The sequence below is a fragment of the Mustela erminea genome, chromosome 8 (assembly GCF_009829155.1).
Source record: "Mustela erminea isolate mMusErm1 chromosome 8, mMusErm1.Pri, whole genome shotgun sequence".
Lineage (NCBI taxonomy): Eukaryota > Metazoa > Chordata > Mammalia > Carnivora > Mustelidae > Mustela > Mustela erminea.
In genome coordinates this window covers 42,445,234-42,464,331 of record NC_045621.1, presented here as the reverse complement: position 1 = coordinate 42,464,331, position 19,098 = coordinate 42,445,234, and the positions used below count along the sequence as shown (strand labels likewise).

The following is a 19,098-nucleotide window of genomic DNA, read 5'->3' as shown; positions in this document are numbered from 1 at the left end:
TGAGCACCGGCTGATGTATGGAGCGGCCAATCACTCTATCGCACACCTGAAACTTATCTAGCACTGTATGGAATTTAAAGTAATTTTACAAATGAAAAAAACCCAGTGGGACTGATTACATACCCAAGATGTGTCCAATGCACTGTGTGTAAGGTTTACCTCAAAATAAATTTTTAAAAATTACCCCTCACTGCCTTACTAAATAAATAATCTAACAATTCCAGGAGTTCATCATTCACCCCAACAACTGCCAAAGGAGTCTTCTTGGGGAGTCTCTGGTTTCTATTTGGGACTTTTAGAATAAGGCACTCATAATTCTGGCCTTTGCATGCTCGCATCAGCCCACACGTCAAAGCTTCTTGCAGTCCCTACTTTAGTGAATGGATCTGCACTGTGGTCGGCCTCCATGAGCTTGGGAGGGTAGTCATACGATGGTGATGAAGAAGGCAGAGAGAACCCCCTGCCCCAGGGGAGAATGCGACCCCAAGACCTCAAGTCCTTCCTTGGATCAAGGAAACAACCAAGGAGAGCGGGGTTTTTCAAGACACACAGCCAAGCCATGCCCCTCCACCCCTACCCGAGGCGCCGAACAGTGACATGGAAGTTGCTGGACACAAACCCACCACAGGTCAGCCATTCCACAGAATCTCAGCAGAAGACACATGGGGAAAAGCCCCAGGAACTTAAAGTTCGTATTTAAGGGCAAAAAGGAGTAATGCCGCTGATGAGTTCGAGGGACAGTTTCAGGGCTTTGGAGGGCTAGTCCCACTGCTGGGACGGGAGCCCCAGGGCTCTCGATAAACAGGCACCCCAGCTGCTCACAGCAGGGCTCTCAAACTCAACCCGAGGCAACTGTCAAAGATCCCCGTTCTAGAAGGATTAGTGAGACGAACCGTTCCAGCAACAATTGGACCCACTGCCTGCCCTGGGGAACAGGACTTCACTGTCAATATGGACGTTAAAAGGGCTCCTTTTCTACTCAGTCTGCAGCCCCTGCGGGCCTCCCTTTGCTAACCACCCAGCGGCCCATGGGCTGGCCAGACACCGTTCCCATTCTTGAGAGCCCGCCCGCGCGTGAGCAACATGTCAGCAAAGGTTTCCAGGCTGTCGGCGAACAGAACATTTAGGGTAGTTTCCTTTGATGGCTGCTTCACAGTCAGATGAAAACCAGCCGCAAGGGGAGTGCACTTCAGAAATAAAGCTCAGCCAGTGGATGGCAGGGTAACAAGCAGGCGCAACAATAGGGTGGCCGGCGCCGGAGGCAGCGAGCTGAGGCTCCTAACTCAAAGCCCACGCGTGCGCTCCCTGCGCCCAGATGAGCGATTCGGCCTCACCCAGTTCGACGATTTCCAAACCACACGTGCAGACATCAGGACAGAGCCTTTCCAACACCGCCAAACCCAGGAGCTTTTCTGGAAGCCTGTGATTAAGTCGGAATGTCTGCATCTGTCTCACCCACACGTTACCTGCCTGGATGGGGTAGACCACCTGATGGTGGGTCTGCAAAGGGCGCCACTGAGGCACAGCAAAGCGCTGCAGGCTTTACCTGTGGGCCTCTGGATGAGGGCTGGTGCTCGGGTCGGAGCCGCTTCTGCTCCCTGTGTTGAGTGAGCTCCCTGGCCACCCCGAGGGACACACGGGGGTCGCCGCTCGGCTGGCTCTCAGGCCCTCCTCATGGAGACCCGCTCAGTGGGTTTTAGGTGAGGGTAAGTGTCTGAAGGGATGCTGGGAGTTTTAGGAACAGGTGTAATTAGCATTCACAGATGAGGGCAGGCAAGGCCCAGGACTGGGGTCCAGCTGTCCCGTTCTGTAGCTGCACGCATACCCCTTCACCCACATGAGCTTCCCCAGGGCTTGGGGAGAGACAGGAAAAGCAGCCCAGCAGCCCTCCACCAGCAGCTGCCTCTCAGGGCTCTGCACGGGCCAGGCTCACAGCAGCATGGAAGATGGGTCAGGGCCTCTGTGGTCCCCTGGCATCTTCCTGCCCCGGGAAGCCGCGACGAAGTTCCCAGCTCACAGATGCCAAGCCTGAGCTTTTCACAAAGCTACATACTGCTCCCGTCCTCTTTCAAGCTGCTGATGAAAGCTTTGACAACAGAGGAGAAAAGCCATTATGCTTGTTAACTTGGTATTAGCTTTAAAATAAGATTCAGAAAGCACCTTTCCTGAACAAGAGACACTGAGAGACTGCCCTGTCGGGAATTGATGCTTCTTAAAGCACAGCAACAATACCGTCTGGGCCCTGGGAGTTGACGTGTCGCCTTCCAGAAGCTTCTCCCGGGAGCTGACATACCGCCTTCCAGAAATTTCTCCTGGCATCCAGAAGGGCCTCCCGGCCTTCCCTTAACTCCAACCCCCCAGGAGGCTTTTTCACTTAAGGATCTGCTGCCCAGAAGACAGTCATGCACGCCGGGGTGCACATCAGAGCAAAATCACTATTTCCAATAAGCACCACAAAATACTCCTTTTTTCTTCTCTTTGCTCCTACAAAGTGCTCAACGGACCGGTTCCCCCTGCCCTAAAGCAGACATGGCATCCAAGCAACAGGCAGGCTGAAAGCTTCCTAAAGCCGACCTGTGGTTCTTCACCCTGAGGAAGGTGGGTACGACCCACCATGCCTGGGGGGGGGGGGTGGGGATCAAAACCCAGTGTACTGAGAAGCCGACTTCTGAGAGAATCCGGCTGTGTCTCAGTGTTTGCTACGCCTGAAAAATGAAATACAAATTTCAGACACTGTGTTTCTGGGCCTGCATTCTCCATGGCACTCAGATGGCATTATGGTCACCAAGCCCGGAAAAGCTGTGCCATATGGCAGTGCAGGCATGGGAAGTGACGAGCCCCCTGGCCCGAGCTGCCTGCTCCATATGGGTGGGGCGAGAGGCACAGGCACTGATATGCTGCCTCTGATGTCCCACGTCCTGCAGACCCCGCCAGCTGCTGCGCCACATCTCACTGCTGTCCAGCATTATACGCAACAGCCTTCAGTTGCCGGCTCAAGATCCCAGCAGCAAAGCACCGAGGTGTAGAGCACAGGCTGTAGGTTCCCCGGGCCCGGACTCCATGTCACCAAGTACCTGCTGTGTGACCTTCATGTCCTCAGCCGTACCATGGGGACAGAGCCTGCCCGCCTTCCAAGAGCTGTTAGAGACCTCAGCAGGGGCCCCCAAAGTGTGCAGGCTGTGGGTGGTCTGTACATGTGGCCTTTGTAGCATCAGTGGATCTCCCTATTCCTGGAGGCTGCAGGTTGTGTAGGGAATGCCTGGATTGTCCACCTACTTGGGCAAGTTCTCCTGGCGGCCCCAGGCCTTTGGGACCTTTTCGGCTTATTTCTGGCCTTGATGTCTTCGGTGTGCTGGACATGAGAGGGGTGGTGTCAGAGGCCAAGGGGGAATCAAGCCCATCCTTGAAGTCACCTTGCTTTGGGTCACAGGATATTCCATTGGGAAGACCTCACATAAGCCCAGTGACCATGGAAGAAGCAGTGGCCTTCATGAATCACCACACATCCGTGGCCATCGCCAAACATGTGGGCTGACAGGGGGCACTTTAGATCTTCTTCCAACTGTAGAACATCATATGACTTCACAGAACATTCTGGCCCTTCCTGACTTATGCCTTTTCTGCTCAGCTCTTGGTGCCTTGCCATCGTGGAAATAGTTTTCTCAGTGTAACCACAATTACATTTCAATCCCTTACTGCTCCCTTCCTAGTGCCAGAGATGTGTATCCCCTTGGCAATGATGTCACCTGGAAAGGGTGCTCTGCTTTGTCCCAACTGAGTCTAAGAAGAGGCACCCTCACTTTGTATGGGCGCAGCCGTCGCCTTTACAATGATGGCTGGTGACGTCATCCTCAGATGCTGCCCTCACGATATGGCCCAGCCGCTGGCTTTTGTCGCACTTTGGAAAACAGGGTCAATCCCAGGAGATGAAGAAAAGCTCACACATGCTTTGCAAGATGAAACATGATTGTTAAAGAATAGTCTTGGACAGGAACGTAACAAGGGAATGAGAACTTTGAAATCAAGAGTAATTTTATGGAGCTATATGGTTACTTATGACAGAAAATGACATAATATCCCACCTTTCTTCCTGACGCAAAGTTTACTCCTGATTATGCATTTAGGCAACTGTACTGCTTATCTGTACTCACACTGCAGTACCCTTCAGTCTTGCGTTATGGTAGCCCCGTGGGGTGTGCTGTTCCCACTAGATTAGAGCCCCTGGACGGGGCCTTGATCCCAGTCCCAGAAACACTGCTTCATCCGCAAGTCTCAAGATACCCTATGCCTTACACCTCTCTAAGCTGTCTCCTAGCTTTTAAATGAGTTTGCATTCTACACAGCTCTAAGTTGCTGGGGCACATGACTCTGCTTCATCACCTTCTCCAAGTACTGGCGTTCACACTATTTTGCATATATCTTCCATCAGACAGATACTCCCTGGGGCCATTGGTCAGCCATTTACTTCCACTTCCTTTTTAGTGATCATGTGTCATAGCCCTAACTTTAGTTTTTTGGGGAAGAAAACCCACAGGCTCTCAAATATTTATTGAGCATCTACTGTGGTTCATTTGGAACTTTATGGAGTATACAATTATCCTCGTTTCGTCTAATGCATTTACAAAGGTACAGTTTGGCATTCTAGAATGAAAACGTGTTCCTCTTTCTGAGTTCATCCACTGCCCACACCAAGAAGGAACCTCCTGCGAGAGGTCCTGGCTCCCCAGAGGCCTCTGCTGGAGTCTGGAAGCGTGTAGGCAGCCCGTGAATGGAGGGCTGGTTCTGTTCGTCAGAGCAGCACAGGTTTACTTCATGGTTGGCTCTACTGTGTACTTCCGTCAGGGCGCTACAGTCCCTCTGGGCAAAGCGACTCCTCCTTCCTGGGCACGGGCATCCCAGGCCTCCAGTCCCATAACCTACCCCACGGTCTATTCCAAAGGTCTCCCAGCTGAAAACCACTGGAGTGGTGGGAAGGCATGGCTCAAGACTGTGGTCATTTGTTGACAGAATTCCACACTTGCAAGTCATGTACCCAACTTTTCTTAGGGGCCCCAAATGGGAAGTCCATGAGCTAACTCTGCTCCAAGTCTGGGTTAGATTACATGCAAGACATTTTGCCTGCCTGGGAGTCCTCTTCTCTGATTCCAAACCAGTATCTTCCAAGCTCACTGAGATCACGAGGATCCATGTGAAAACACACAAGGTGGCACTTGGGGGTCGTCAAGGATAAAGTCATGAGTAAGTAATCATGATTATGTATTTGCCACCCAGGGTCATTTGTATTAAATCATGCACATTAGAGATGCTTTCCGTTTGAGTGGGTCCCTAAGACTGAGTGCTGTGTACTCCAGTAATGTTCGTCTTCTGGATCTCTGGTCGATGAAAGTGTGTGTAAGTTACAAATGAACATTTAGTTATTTGAGGCTTTACTAGCACTGCCCCTGCTATTCCTACTCTCTGGGACCACAGCCAGTTTCTTGGGGAAATCAGGGCTCTGCAGCGGGGGAGGCTCACTCTGTCTGCTGGTTTTGGAGGGTGTGGCCCAGAGATCCTGCTCTGAAGCCACAAGAGGACCGCCACGGCTGAGCCAAGGCCATGCTGGGCAGGCTGTGCCACTACTCTGCCCTCTTCCTGTGCAACTTTTACCTTTACTATCATGACATCGATCCATCAGGGGCTTGTGACTTGTTACCTTGTTTGTTCTGCTTGTCAGTTAATGGCCTTGGCAATTGTCCCATGGCCCAGGAAAGGACACTCTGAAGGACGTCGGTTTGTTGTGTGGATTCTGTGCCACAATGGCGGGCTGTGCCTGGGGCCTCGCTCAGGTTCCCCGAAGGCCCTGGTAGGGATGATCACCAATTCAGACTCGATCAGCATGACCTTCTTCCTGGTCTCATCCTTGTCTGGTCTATCCTTCCAAGTACAGGGAGCTCTGGCTAGAGTGGAACCACCGGTCAAAGCATCACACTGGAAAAACTCCTCCACTGTCTCCCCATGCCGGACGAGGGGCAGAAGGGCTGGCCGGGCCAACCTTTCCCCACCACACATGCCTCTGCACCTTTGTCCAGAATGTTCTCTTTTTGCAGAATGTCTTGCCTCATCTTTCTCCTTGGAATTTCCTCTTTTTTATTTTAATTGACATAATTTATATGCCATAAAATCCACCCTTTAAATGTGTACAATTCAGTGGTGTTTAGGATATTTACAAAGTTGTACAGCCATTCCCACCATGGAAATCCAGGTCTTTTTCAGTATCCCCAAAAGAAAGCCAGTCCCTAGGCCTCACTGCCCTGCCTCACCCAGCCCCCAGCAGGCACTCGTCTACTTTGTCTCTGTGGATTTGCCTATTCTGGACATTCTGTATAAACAGAATTGTACAACGTGTGGCCTCTTGTGTCTGGCTCCTTCCACTCAGCATTTTGTTCTCAAGGTTCACACAAATTGCAGCATACGTGATACTTTATTCCTTTTTATGTCTGAATAACATTCCATTGTATGGATAGACCCTATTTTATGTATCGATTCATCAGCTGATGGGTGTTTCGCTTTCACTTTTTGGCTATTAAGAATAGTGCTTCTGTGAACACGTAAGTGTAAATTTTTGGACGGGCATGTGTTTTCATTTCTCTTAAGTATATACCTAGGAGGAAAATTGCTTGGTCACATGGTAACTCTATGTTTCACTTTTTGAGAAACTGCCAGGCTGTTTTCCAAGGCGCTCTGTGACTTACTATTCCTACCAACAGTGTAGGAACGTTCTAGTTTCTCCACATCCTTGCCAACACCCACCACTGTCCATCTTCTGGATTACAGCCATGCTAGTGGTGTAAAGTAGTCTCTCAATATGGGCTTTATTTCCATTTCCCTAGTACGTAATGATGCTTGGCATCTTTTTGTGTGTTTGCATCTTGCTTAGAAAAAATGTCTTTTCACAGTCTCTGCACATTTAAAACCTGGGTTATTTGTCTTCTTATTGTTGAGCTGTGAACGTCGTTTATATGATCTGGATACTAGATTATTAAATGTACTGTTTTTATATATTATCGCCCATTCTGTGTGGTCTTTTTTTTATAGTTTTGTTTTTAAAGATTTTGTCAGAGAGAGAAAGAGTGCATGCATGCACAAGCAGGGGGAGTGGCAGACAGAGGGAGAAGCAGGTTCCTTGCTCAGCAGGACTTGATTCCAGGGCCCTGGGATCATGACCTGAGCCAAAGGCAGATGCTTAACCAACTGAGCCACCCAGGTGTCCCTTGTGTGTTGCCTTTGCACTTGCTTGGTATTGTCCTTTGAAGCAATGAGATTTTTAATTTCCATGAAGTCCAATCTGTTTTTCCTTACGTTGCTTGTGCTCTAGATGTTGTATCTAGGAAGCCATTGCCAAATTTAAGGTTGCAAAGATTTATCCACGTTTTCTTCTAAAAGTATTATAATAAAGTTCTAGTCTTTATACTTAGATCTTTAATTCCTTTGGAGCTAACATATATGGCATATAAAGAGAGGGGTCCAACTTCATTCTTTTGCATCTGGATACCTGTTGAAAAGAGTGTTCCCCCCATACCCACTGAATTGTCTTGTCATCATTGTTGAAAATCAACTGACTAAGGATGTATGGGGTATTACATAACTCTCAACTCTGTTCTGTTGATCTCTAAGTCTATTCTTATGCCAATATCACACAGCCTTAGATTATTATACTCTTGTAGTTAGTTTTATGTGTGGGTCCTCCAACTTTGTTATTCTTTTTCAAGATTATTTTGCCTGTCTGGGGGGGGGTCTCTTACATTTCCATATATGCTAGAAGCTCAGCTTGTCAATTTCTGCAAAACAAGAAAAAAAGCAGCTGAGATTGTGAAAGACCAACTTTGTGTTGAATCTGTGTGTCAATTTAAGAAGTACTGACATCTTTACAATATTAAGTCTTCTAGTCCATGAACATGGGATGTCCTGTCAATTATTTAGGTCTTCTTTAATCTCTTCCAATGATGTTTTGTGGTTGTCAGTACACAGGTTAATGTATTTCTAAGTATATTATTTTTGACGGTATACTAAATGGAATTTTGTTCTTAAATTTTATTTTGGATTGTTCACTGCAAGTATACAGAAATACAATGGAGTTTTGTACCTGATTCTGTACCCTTCAATTTTGCTGAACTCATTTATTAGCTCTAATAATTAATTGTGGATTCTGGCAGACTTCTGATATACAGATCATGTCATCTGCCAAGAGAGATAGTTTAACTTCTGATTTGGATAATTTTCGTTTCTTTTTCTGGCCTAATTCCTTGGCTTGAACCTCAAGTACAATGTTGAACAGAAGTGATGACAGCAGACATCCTTGCTTTTTGTTCCTGATCTTAGAGGGAGAGCCTTTGGTATGTTACCATTCAGCAGGTGTTAGCTGTGGGCTTTTCTAAGATGGAGGCTGAGTATCCTTTTATTCCCAGTTTGCTGAGTGTTTGTATCATGAAAGGGTGCTGAATTTTGTCAGATTTATTTTCTGCATTTCCTGAGATGTTTGTGTACTTTGTGTCCTTTATTCTATTAATGTAGTGTTTTATATGGACTGATTTTTGGGTGTTGAACCAACCTTGCATTTATGGGGACAATGACATTTGATCATAGCATATAATCCTCTTGTACTGGGGCAAGACAAAGAAATGTCCTCTGTGGATGGCAGCACCTGCTGGGTTGGCATCCTGGATATGTCAGGCCAGACAACTGTCTGGGAAACAAAGAGGACAGACACCTGCATCTCAAGAAATGAGGAATGAAGTTCAGGGACTTAGGCTGAGATAGGGAGTGGACTTCAGGAAGGGCTGTGAACCTTTGTCTATGCTGCCTGGTGTGAACCAGGGCTTCTCAAATTCTAATAAGCATAAGAATCACATAGAAGGTTAAAGCATATTGCTGGGCCCCGCCCTAGAAATGCCAATGAGGTAGATGTGGGGTAGGGCCAAAAACATATACCTCTAGGTGATGCTGATGCTATAGTAAAACTACTTAACAAGTATAAAGGGAAATAAACAAAACCCCACATCATCCACATCAGTAGACCCTTGCCAGACCACTTGTCTGCCTCTCTCACTGTTAGCCTGCAGGACCTAGGTACTCAGCTGATTCTGTCTTCCAGATAAAAAGGAGCCCAGGACAGGTGCCTGAATGGCTCAGTCAGTTGACAGTCTGGATCCTGATTTTGGCTCAGGTCATGATCTCAGGGTCCTCAGATTGAGCATCATGTTGGGGTTCATGCTCAGTGGGACATCCGCTTGAGATCTCCCTCTTACCCTCTCCATCTGCCTGTCCCCCCCCCCCAATAAATAAATCTTTAAAAAAAAAAAAAAAAAAAGAACCCAGGAAACTTCATAAATATTGTTTCAACATTAAATCTACATGATCAAGTGGGTGGAAATAATGGGTAGTTTCCTATTAAAAAAGAGAACATATCCTGTTTTTTGTTTTAAATAAAAAATCTCAGAAAATGCTGGTCATGGAACCCAAACTAGAAATCTTCTAGCCTGCCTGTGCATTTCATCATGCAGATAATAAATGTGGTTGTAAGGCTTTCTGGAAATGGAAGCTGAATGTTTTCAACACACAATGCTGTGTCAGGGTCATGGACCGAGGGAGCCTCAGGCAGAAGGATGTAGTTACATGAAATGTCGGGGCTCGATCCACACATCTGTGGTAGTTGATCCAGATACTTAAAGCTTTCAAGATTAGCACCAACTGCAGAAAATGAAGACTTTAGAATCATGACTGAATGACTTAAAAGATCAGGTTTGCCCCATGAATGCAAACGGAAATGAATGATGCTTTATCATACTTCAGTAACTATGAGCGAGGCCACTGGATTTCACGAGTGTAGAGATATGGTGGCTATGTGATCTTATATATTATCTCTTTACACTGGTAATATATATACACAGAGACGCCATGCTAATGAGAGTGTGAGCTGGGGCCTTGGGGAGGAGAGGAAAGGGACACTGCATCTCTAAATGCCACAGGATTTAGCCACATGGATTTAGCTACTGGATTTAGCCACAAGAGGCTGAGTGGCCAAGGACAGGAGCAGTAGAAGGACCAAGACTAGGTTCCAGGGGTCTGATCCTGAATTCACGTGATCCAGCCCACAGTACTGTGTGGGATCCCAGAGAAACGACACAAGGACCTTAGGTCCTCACTCCTCTTGCTTGGAAAATGGGGATCACCCTGTGTCACAGGACAGCTCCGTGCTAAGGAAAAAACTTTCTCCGAGCAGAAAGTTCCCCAGAAAAGAGACAGTTTCTGGTGCAAAAGACTCAAAACAACACCGGAAGAAAACACACTTTGGAAAATGTTCTACCATCGTAGGAATAAAAACAGAGGCAGCTGTTGTAGAAAGAATTCATGGGCCCATTGTTTGGAATGTCTTCCATGATAGGTACTTCAAGCCCCAAGAGGTTAATCTTAGCGTGATGTTCCCTTATATACACTCACAACGAGCCAGAGGCCCAGGCATGCCCAGGACCCCCAGAGGCTGCCAGCGCTGGCCACTGGCTTGCATTTACATCTACCGGTGGCAATAAAAATTCTTAGAAATAAAAAAAACTCCTTAATTGTCTCCATCGCTCCATTTCAGAGAGTAAACGAGAGGGATTTTCAACTCAAGACAGCTCCCCGGTAGCCACACTGGCTCCCAGGACACATTCAGTCTCCTGCAGGATCAAACAAACCCTGGGGTTTGCGGGCAGCAGGCGGCCACAATACACCAGAGCACTACATTGTCCGTCTGGTTCAAAGGCAAATGGAAGGTACAGTTCTCTTGTAAAAAGCAGATCCCATTTTACTGAACCGTAAGGAGAGAATCTTCTTAAATCTGCTTTCTTACAATTGGAGCGAGTCTGTTAACGAGCGCTTAATCGGAGACCACTACAGCTGAGCATAAATTCCCGCCAAGCTCCCTGACCGCGGTTTACCAGATGAACCACCGAATCTGTTGTCGACTGTAATCTACCGGCATTATTTCTGAGCCAGTGTTAATGTACTTCTCATTTGTACGTTTTTCTAATTGGCTTCATATTTATAGTGGACTATTTCTGATCTGGGAAGAGCCCCGGTAAACCAAGCATATTTCACCATGTACTGGGGAGGACCAGCCGGTCATGGGGGGGCGCTCAGTGAGTTATGGTTCCTGCAGTCTGGTTCCAAGCCAGCCTGCGATGAGACGTCGCTGAAATATCTGAAGTAGAATCTGAGGTCCCCAAGCAGCTGTTGGGTCTGCAGGGCCGCAGCCGTGTAAACTTTATCGTCAGTAAACGTCAGTCCTGCACACAGACGGCGTGCCTGTAAGCCCACAGCTCTGCCTCTGTCCCCATGCGCTCGGGAACCGGTCCCCGCCTGGACGGGGAGGGTGGCCGCTGTGCCGGCTAGGGCCGGAGCACGCCCGCTGACAGGCACACCACGATGACAGAAATTCACTCTGAGTTGCAATTAGTGGCACTGTCATTTTCGGGGGCTCCTGCCAATTAATTAAGCCTGTCAAACAGAAAAACCACAGCGCTCACATGATAATTTATATTGGAAGAGACCAGCGGCTTCCTCCACACACAGGATTCTCCCTCAGAGCGCTGAAATAAACGACAGAAAATAAATAAAATAAAAAAACAATAAAGCGTGTGTGTATGTGTGTGTGTGGGGGGGTGCTCTGCATGGGGAAGAACAAAGTTAAGCTGTCCTTGTTGTAATTGTTAACTCTGATCGCCAGAGTAGGAGACAGGCTGATTAAAACTCCAAGCGAGCCCCCAGCTCCTGAACCCTCTGCGTCCGTCCGGGATGATAGAATCAGAGGAGTTTATTCATACCATTAAGCCCCAGAGAACTTAATTGAAAGAAGAGCACAGCCCGGACCTTGACAAGCGGGAGGTCACAGTAATTGCTGCCGGACATATTTAACATTAAGATAATCAGGCCATTAATTACCCTTTGGATCATTAAATCAGCCAGTTGCAAAATGAAATTTCTGCCTCTATTACTCACTTGAGAGACCACAGGGGTGGCCTTTAATTTATCAGTGAGCTTGAGATACAAAGGCTGGGGCTGGGGGAGGGCAGGCGGGGAGGGGGCTGCGCGGTGGCGGCGGCGGCGGGGGCAGGGCATCAATCCGCCATGCTTGGTGATCGTGGCAAATTAACTAGGTAAGATAACCTCCGCTTCCAAAGGCAGAAGCTGGGGGTATGTAAATAGATGAGGGCAGACAGGGAGATCAGAGTCTGCACACCACTTAGCAGGATAATAAAGGAAATCATCCTTGATTATCAGTGCTAATTTGGACACTGCCGGTAGCTTGTTATGCGTGTTCTGAGTAGCATTTAATTAATTCAATTGCTTGTTAATGAGGGAAGTGACATGTGGGGAGCAGATGCCACCCAACTGCAGATGGGTTCTGGTCATCAGTGCAAAGTCCTTGCCCATCCCCCCCACCCCCGATTCCTCCCCCTGCCCATTTTTTTTTTTTAAAGAAAGAAAATAGGAAAAGGTGTCAAGCATAGAGGAACACTCAAAAGAGACAAAACACTGACCTCAGCGGGCCAAGAACTGTTGAAAAATAATAAGATGAGATAATCCTGGGGCTGTGTGGGTACTCATGTTCCCTGAGGCCACATTTGGAACAGTGCATCTTTATGCCAGAAATTTGAGCCCGAGATTACTATATTGTGATCTTATGATCAAACCTAACGAGACAAAGACGTGGCCAAGTGGTACTGCTTTTAATATCTCAGAGTTAACGGTAGGGATCCAATTATTTTCAGTTTGGATACATTTCCCCTTTATCAATATCTCCATGTGCATAAATAAGATGAAAGTGGCGATCCCAAATCAAAAAGGACCGGAACTCGTGTCACTGGGCAGACTTGCTCCATCTGGAAGTGCGCGGCCAGTCTCTCCCACGCAGATTTCTGACGTCCGGCCCCAAATCTTCCTCCCGAAGGTGGCATCTTTTTATAGGTTAAAGACAAGAGGGGAGTTTGGATGTGCAGGTGACAATGACAGAAAGAAAAAGAACGCTCAAAGAGGCAGAAGAGTGTATCCTAAATCAGCAACTCGGCTCCCTTCCAAGTGGGATCAGAAGGAAGGGGGATTTCGGTGGGGTTTAGAGCTCCTCCCAAGGGCTCTTTGACAGAATGGAAAACACACGTCCAGGTTCCTTTGATTTCTGAGACCAAATCAGCTGGCTCCCAGACCACTGTGTAAATAGGCTACCTGCCCTGAAACGCCAGCCGCGAGGGATCCCTGCAGACCCTTATGGACCCGATGCCTATACATGGAGACCTAAAGGTGGGAGAGGGGAAGACGAAGTAGGTGGCTGAGTATGGTCTGGCTTCTGCCAAGAGGAACACGGACCAGAGGGCTCCGCTCGGTCCTGGAAGGAAATTAGGGTCACCACAGGCAATCCTAAAAGATTCCGAAGTGAAACAGCGACAGGAATGGAGAACAATGCATCACAGTGACACAGAGAGTAGCCCTCCAAACACCCCCACGGGGCCGAGGAGGGAAAGAGGTCTGAGGTTTGCCCAGACGACTTCATGGTGTGCTGCAAACGCGCAGCTCCGATTTCATGCACGAACAAGCGAGCAACCCCCGGCCCTGAGGCAGCAGGAGCACCTGGCATGTAGGTTCCACGCAGCCCCATTCCCGTGTCCCCCCATCCGCTCGCTCATTTGTTCATTCGCTCAAGAAACACGCTCTTCACAGTTTGGCTGTCGCTGCCTCCGAGTGCACTACTCCTTGATGTGAAAGGGGCCACAGCGAGCTCCGGGACTTGTCCCGACGGTTCCACGTGTCCTAATGTGGGAGCCAGGGCCCTGCCTGGTTGCTCCAGGCCCCACGTCCAAGTGCACACAACACATTGCACGGAGCGACCCGCACACTCACGTGCTACGTGTCATGAAGCCCCTGCACACTCATGTGCTATGTATCATGAAGCTCTTGGCCCCCCCACCCCACACACACAGCCCACTGCCCCTGCGTTAGCCCCTAGGACCTAGCAAATCCTGTCCGCTGTCACCACGGCTCTCCTGCTTCAGCATCCCCATTTAAAATCAATATTTTAAGTGTGTGCTTAAATGGCATCAATAGCAATTAGAGAGGGGGATTCTGATTCCACCCCAGCTGTAGTTAACTGTTGTACCATCGATATCCTCTACTGGGCTCCTTTCTCTGAATTAAACCTCCATCACTGACGGGAGATGAAGGGCATCCTCTCCCCTCCTGCGACAATAAATTTAATATCGAATGCACTGGAAAAAAATGGCAGTTGTTGCAGAATCCATCCAAAAAGATTTTTTTTTCTTCCTGGGAGTAATTAAAAGATGCTTTTCTTGACTAATGATTCCCCGGTTTAGGAATGGGAAGTCAATATTGCTTCACTGCCGTCAGCTTCGATTGATCATGACGCTGCTCAAGTTTGAACGGCAGTTCTCAGGGCAGCTGAGAATCACTGGAACCAATTATGAGCCGTCCGAAGCTGCCCTAATCAGGGGTGCAGGGACAACAAGCAGAAGGCCAGCCAGCTGGTCAAAGGCGCCTGTTTTCCTAACTCACCCGCGGGCCTGGGGGACACCAATGAGAGGTGGTTTCAGGGGACTGGATATTTCTTTGGAGGAAGATTGCTGTGTTGAACCTCTCCATGGTCATGTGTGTGTGTTTGGGGGAGGAACGGCACATTTCTAATTATATTCCACTGTCAGAATGAATCTTCTGCACAAGATGGAATGGACCGAGCTTCTTAGGAAAACAGCTGGGCCCTTTTCCAAAGAATTAGCCTGGATATATTGCACTTGGCCCTTCCTTGGATAGAAATAAAAATTTATTAAAATATTTCTTTTTAGTATTACCTTAGGGCCACATTAAAAGACCCCTCCAGCTGTTTGTACTAACAATCCTAGACTCTGCAGAGAGACCAGAGGGAGTGGTTGGGAGGGGGGCATCTGTCCCTGTCTCAGAGAGGCAGGATCCAGGCTGCCTGTCCATTCTCACGGTGCAGACTGAATTCCACATGGAAATTCTAGCCCAAACTTTGGAGTTCTTCATTTCTGTTCAAGGAGACTGCATGAGGTAGTGAAGATGGTGGGTGTCTGAATTACTGCTGTGCTATTATGCTGAGTTGTTTCTTTATATTTTTGACAGAGCATTTATGGCTTTCATAGGATCCACCAGGACCACAGCCTTCCAACGGGCCTCCCTGCCTCATCTCATCCCTTCCAGCAATGCCGCTGGCTGCCTCTAGTCCTCTTGGGAACAGGTGGATCACACGTGAACACACAAACCCCAGAGTCACTGTTATAATACACCCCTGGCTCAAAGGCTCAGCCAGGCCTTTCCTCTCTTTTGGCCTTACCAGCCCCTACCCCTCCTCATTTACCTGAAGGTCCCACCCCATGGCTGGTGACTGCCCAGTTTCTACACTCTCCTGTGGGCCAGACTTGGCCTGGGCCACGCCCACACCTGCACACCACACTACCCTGGCCTAGACATCACCCCACATTTTCAAGTCCAGCTCAGACATTGTTTGGCCAGTGACACCTCCCCGGAGCACAGTGGTTGTAAGAACTTCCCATGCGTGAATTCTCCAGAGTCCCGGCACCCTCAGCTGTGGCCCTGAGAACATTCATCAACATTCATCAGTCGCCGTGGGGCAATAATCACCACGTATCACTTCTTTTCTATGAGAAAGTGCTCAGTGACTATTTGCTGAATATTAATTTAAAAACGAAACTGCCAGACAGAATAACTAAAGGCACAAGGAAACATTCAGTTCTCAAAGAGGTTCATGTTCTTTGGAACTGCCGTGTAACCCAGCATCACTGTCACCACAGACTTTGCGGGGGGTGGTGGTGGGGTGGGGTGGGGTAGCACTGTCACTTGGGACAGCCCCTTAGGACAGCAGATGGGACCCACAGAGAGCTGGGACTTTGCTGCAATCACCCCATTTGTGGGAAAGGAAGCCCCTGATAATGATGGAGAGAAGAGAAAGTCATGCACTCAAGAGCTCAGATCAAATACACAGGTTAGAGGAGTCAAGTGCCTGCATGTGCAAAACCCTCACTTAGGAATGAAGATGAGATTCTTATAAAATATTTACCAGTTAAAAATATCAACCCGTCTTGGTTGCCTAAACACTCTAAATGGTGGCTTATTATGACAGACGGAAAAACAAACTTTTGCCCAATTCTGGAAACTAAAAATAATAATACGCTTCTTTTACACATAAAACAGGAAGATGCAGGAGTAATTGTTTTTCCTAACAATTTCAAAGTTCTCTGCACTCCTACATGAAACTCGATCCAATTTCTAATCTTATTTCATTGTTAGGCCTACATGTCCTCCGAGGAAACTACATCTATGAAAAAACAGATATTAATGCGCAAATTCGTCTTTTAAGAATGCTTCTCACTGATGGTTAATTCCTACGTTCTTGATCAAGATCAAGAGTTTAAAGGAGCCTATCGTTCCTTCGTTCCAGTTTGCAGGAAAGCTGCCTACATGGGTACTGCGTGGTCGAGCTCGCCCAGCGAATGGAGGCGATGCCAGGCTGGCTCTGGGCGCTCCTGCTCCCCTCGCCCCTGCCCCACAGGACACTGTACGAGAAGAATAGGTTCGTAACACACCAACTTCATTCTCTAAAGTGAACCGAAGGTGGCACCACAAATTCATTTTTCAGCATTCATGAAAAAAAATCCACCGACTCCTCGCACAGGATCATGGCTTAGTGGACGAAACCGACTTCTTAGGCATCACGTGGGGCCCGACCGCAGATGGCTGTGTGGACTCTCATGCTGTCTCATCACCAGCAAAACAAGTCAGAGGAATTTAAAAAGTGCTAATGACCTTCTCTCCCTTCACCTCTCCACAGACACACAAACACACACACACAGGAGAAGTAAAAGCGTAAAGTGAGTACTGCCCACCCCCCAGAGAAAGTGGGGGATGCGACCATGAGCGCCTCCTCCTGGGGGCAGCTGCAGGGACCTGATGGCCCACTCTGCCTCTGTGAAGCAGGCTTTCTTGGAGGACATACCATTTTATCACCTCTTAGGTATATTAAATATGTATGTGTACTCAAAAACGGTTTATAATAGCTGTAAATGAAAAATGAGAAAATAAATGGGCTCAAAATAAATGCGTTTTTTACACTGGGTAACAATTAACGTTAATGAGGAGTCACCATACGTTACGCCATACTTGGCTGATTAACTGTGTTGGAAATATATTTTAGAAAATAAAATATATTGTGTTACTGTAAACTGGCTTGCTATGGGTCTGTGGGGGTGGGAAGGGAAACCAACTGAGGAGATGCTTATCAAAGACAGAAGAATCACAAAATTAAAGAATCAAAAATTCATAATTAGTGTTCACAGCACAGCTTACTCCTATTAGAAATGTATTAATTAAAGTGATATATTCATAAGGTTGGAAGCTTAATATATTTCTAAGAGGGGGAGAGGAATCCCCAAGGTCTAAAAACAAACATAAAAAATTAAGGAGTCTGAATTATCCATGCCTGCTGAAAACCAATTTTAAAAACAGATGTTTCCGTGGCCTAGCCCCTCAGCATTCCTACAGGTCACCAGGGTGGCTGTGGGGGGGCTGTCATGAAGGTCACTTCCCCAGGCTGAACTGCCGGCAGAAGGACCCAGAGCCACACAGCTGCCCATGTCCCTACCTTGTGGAGTCCAGTGAGGGCTTCGTCCGCCCCTGGCTGCTCTCTTCCCAGACGCTGTTGGCCAGCTCATTCCCAATGGATGACATCACCTTAATAAGCTCGATGGGCCAGTCATCGAGGTCCAAAGACCGGACTCGAGAAAGGTGGGTGCCCAAGTTCCGGTGGATCCCTGAGCACTCGATGCACATGAGGGCTCCCAAGTTCAAACTGGCCCAGTTCGGATCTGTGGGAAGAGGACCGTCAGACCATCATTACTCATTCCAACTGCCCTCAGCATCTCAGGAACAAAAAGGCCTGTTACCAGACTGCACATCCGGTGTGAAGGGATGTTCACATCCATCCCTAGAATCACGGAGCCCATGCCAGTCCTCCATGCTGATTCAGGCATTCTGAAAGGTTTGACATGTTGGGGATGCCTTTAAAAAAACCTGGCTTCAGCCCAAGTGTAGGATTTCCCACATGACGAACAGGTGCAGGCACTGGGTTGGACACAGAGATGTATGTTCTAACACCTCCAGAGCAACCCCCTCGAGAGCACCAATGCACATGGGAAAGAACTGTATGTGACCTGGCATCCACGGGGACAGCTGCTCACAGAGGGAGAGTGAGGGAATGCTCAAGAGGACTTCCAAAGCTATAGTGTCCTTCGTAACCAGCCATTCCTGCAACTCTAGGCACATCGGAGTTTTCATTAGCCATATGATGGACATGTTTGCAACTTTCAAAGACAAAGGCAGGCATGCTACCATGAAGACATGGTTTTCAGTGATCTTACGTAAGGGCAACCATTGGAAGAATCTATCAAGGCTGGCAAGATGGCGGACAGGGTCCGCTGGTTAGGTCATGACCCAGCTTGATCAACCCTGACCTGCAGAATGAATGGTGATGCTTTAGGCTGTGATAATACACCAACAAGAACAAATGTGTTTAGAGAACACCACCGGATCCCTTGAGATGGATCATTCCCTGTGTGAAAGTGGCTGGCAGCTCTGAAGATGTTGGACTCAAGCCCAAGGTTGGCTTCGTGCTGGAATCTGCAGCTGATTGTGAAGAAAGGGCTCACCAGGACAGTCAATGGCTTGAACTACCAAGAGATGCAAGGAAGGCTTAAATCATCCAGGGACAATCAAGATTTACTCCAGGTACATCTGAGTCAACAAAAAACCAGGAATGGCCTTGTGCTACTTCATCAGAAATCAGCCAGCCATTTCCTTCATATCTAATACAAACTCTGGGAGGTGGGGATGGATACCATGGGGGGATACAGGAGAAGAGAGGTCTGTGCCTTAGAGATGTTCTGGCTGGGAAAAGGAGACATATGTCCCAAATAATAATAATAAAATAAACGGAATAAGGAAATGCAGACTACATGCTGAAGAGTAGAGTTGGAGGAATAA

At 47.9% G+C, this 19,098-nt stretch overlaps 1 protein-coding gene across 1 annotated transcript in view; it reads right to left on the bottom strand.

The window, feature by feature from the left end:
- Positions 1 to 19,098, bottom strand: part of AGAP1 (ArfGAP with GTPase domain, ankyrin repeat and PH domain 1) — a 514,946-nt gene that overhangs the window by 46,716 nt on the left and 449,132 nt on the right. Inside the window, 1 exon segment of the mRNA XM_032355251.1 lies at positions 17,702 to 17,924. Coding sequence (XP_032211142.1) covers positions 17,702 to 17,924 — 223 coding nt within the window.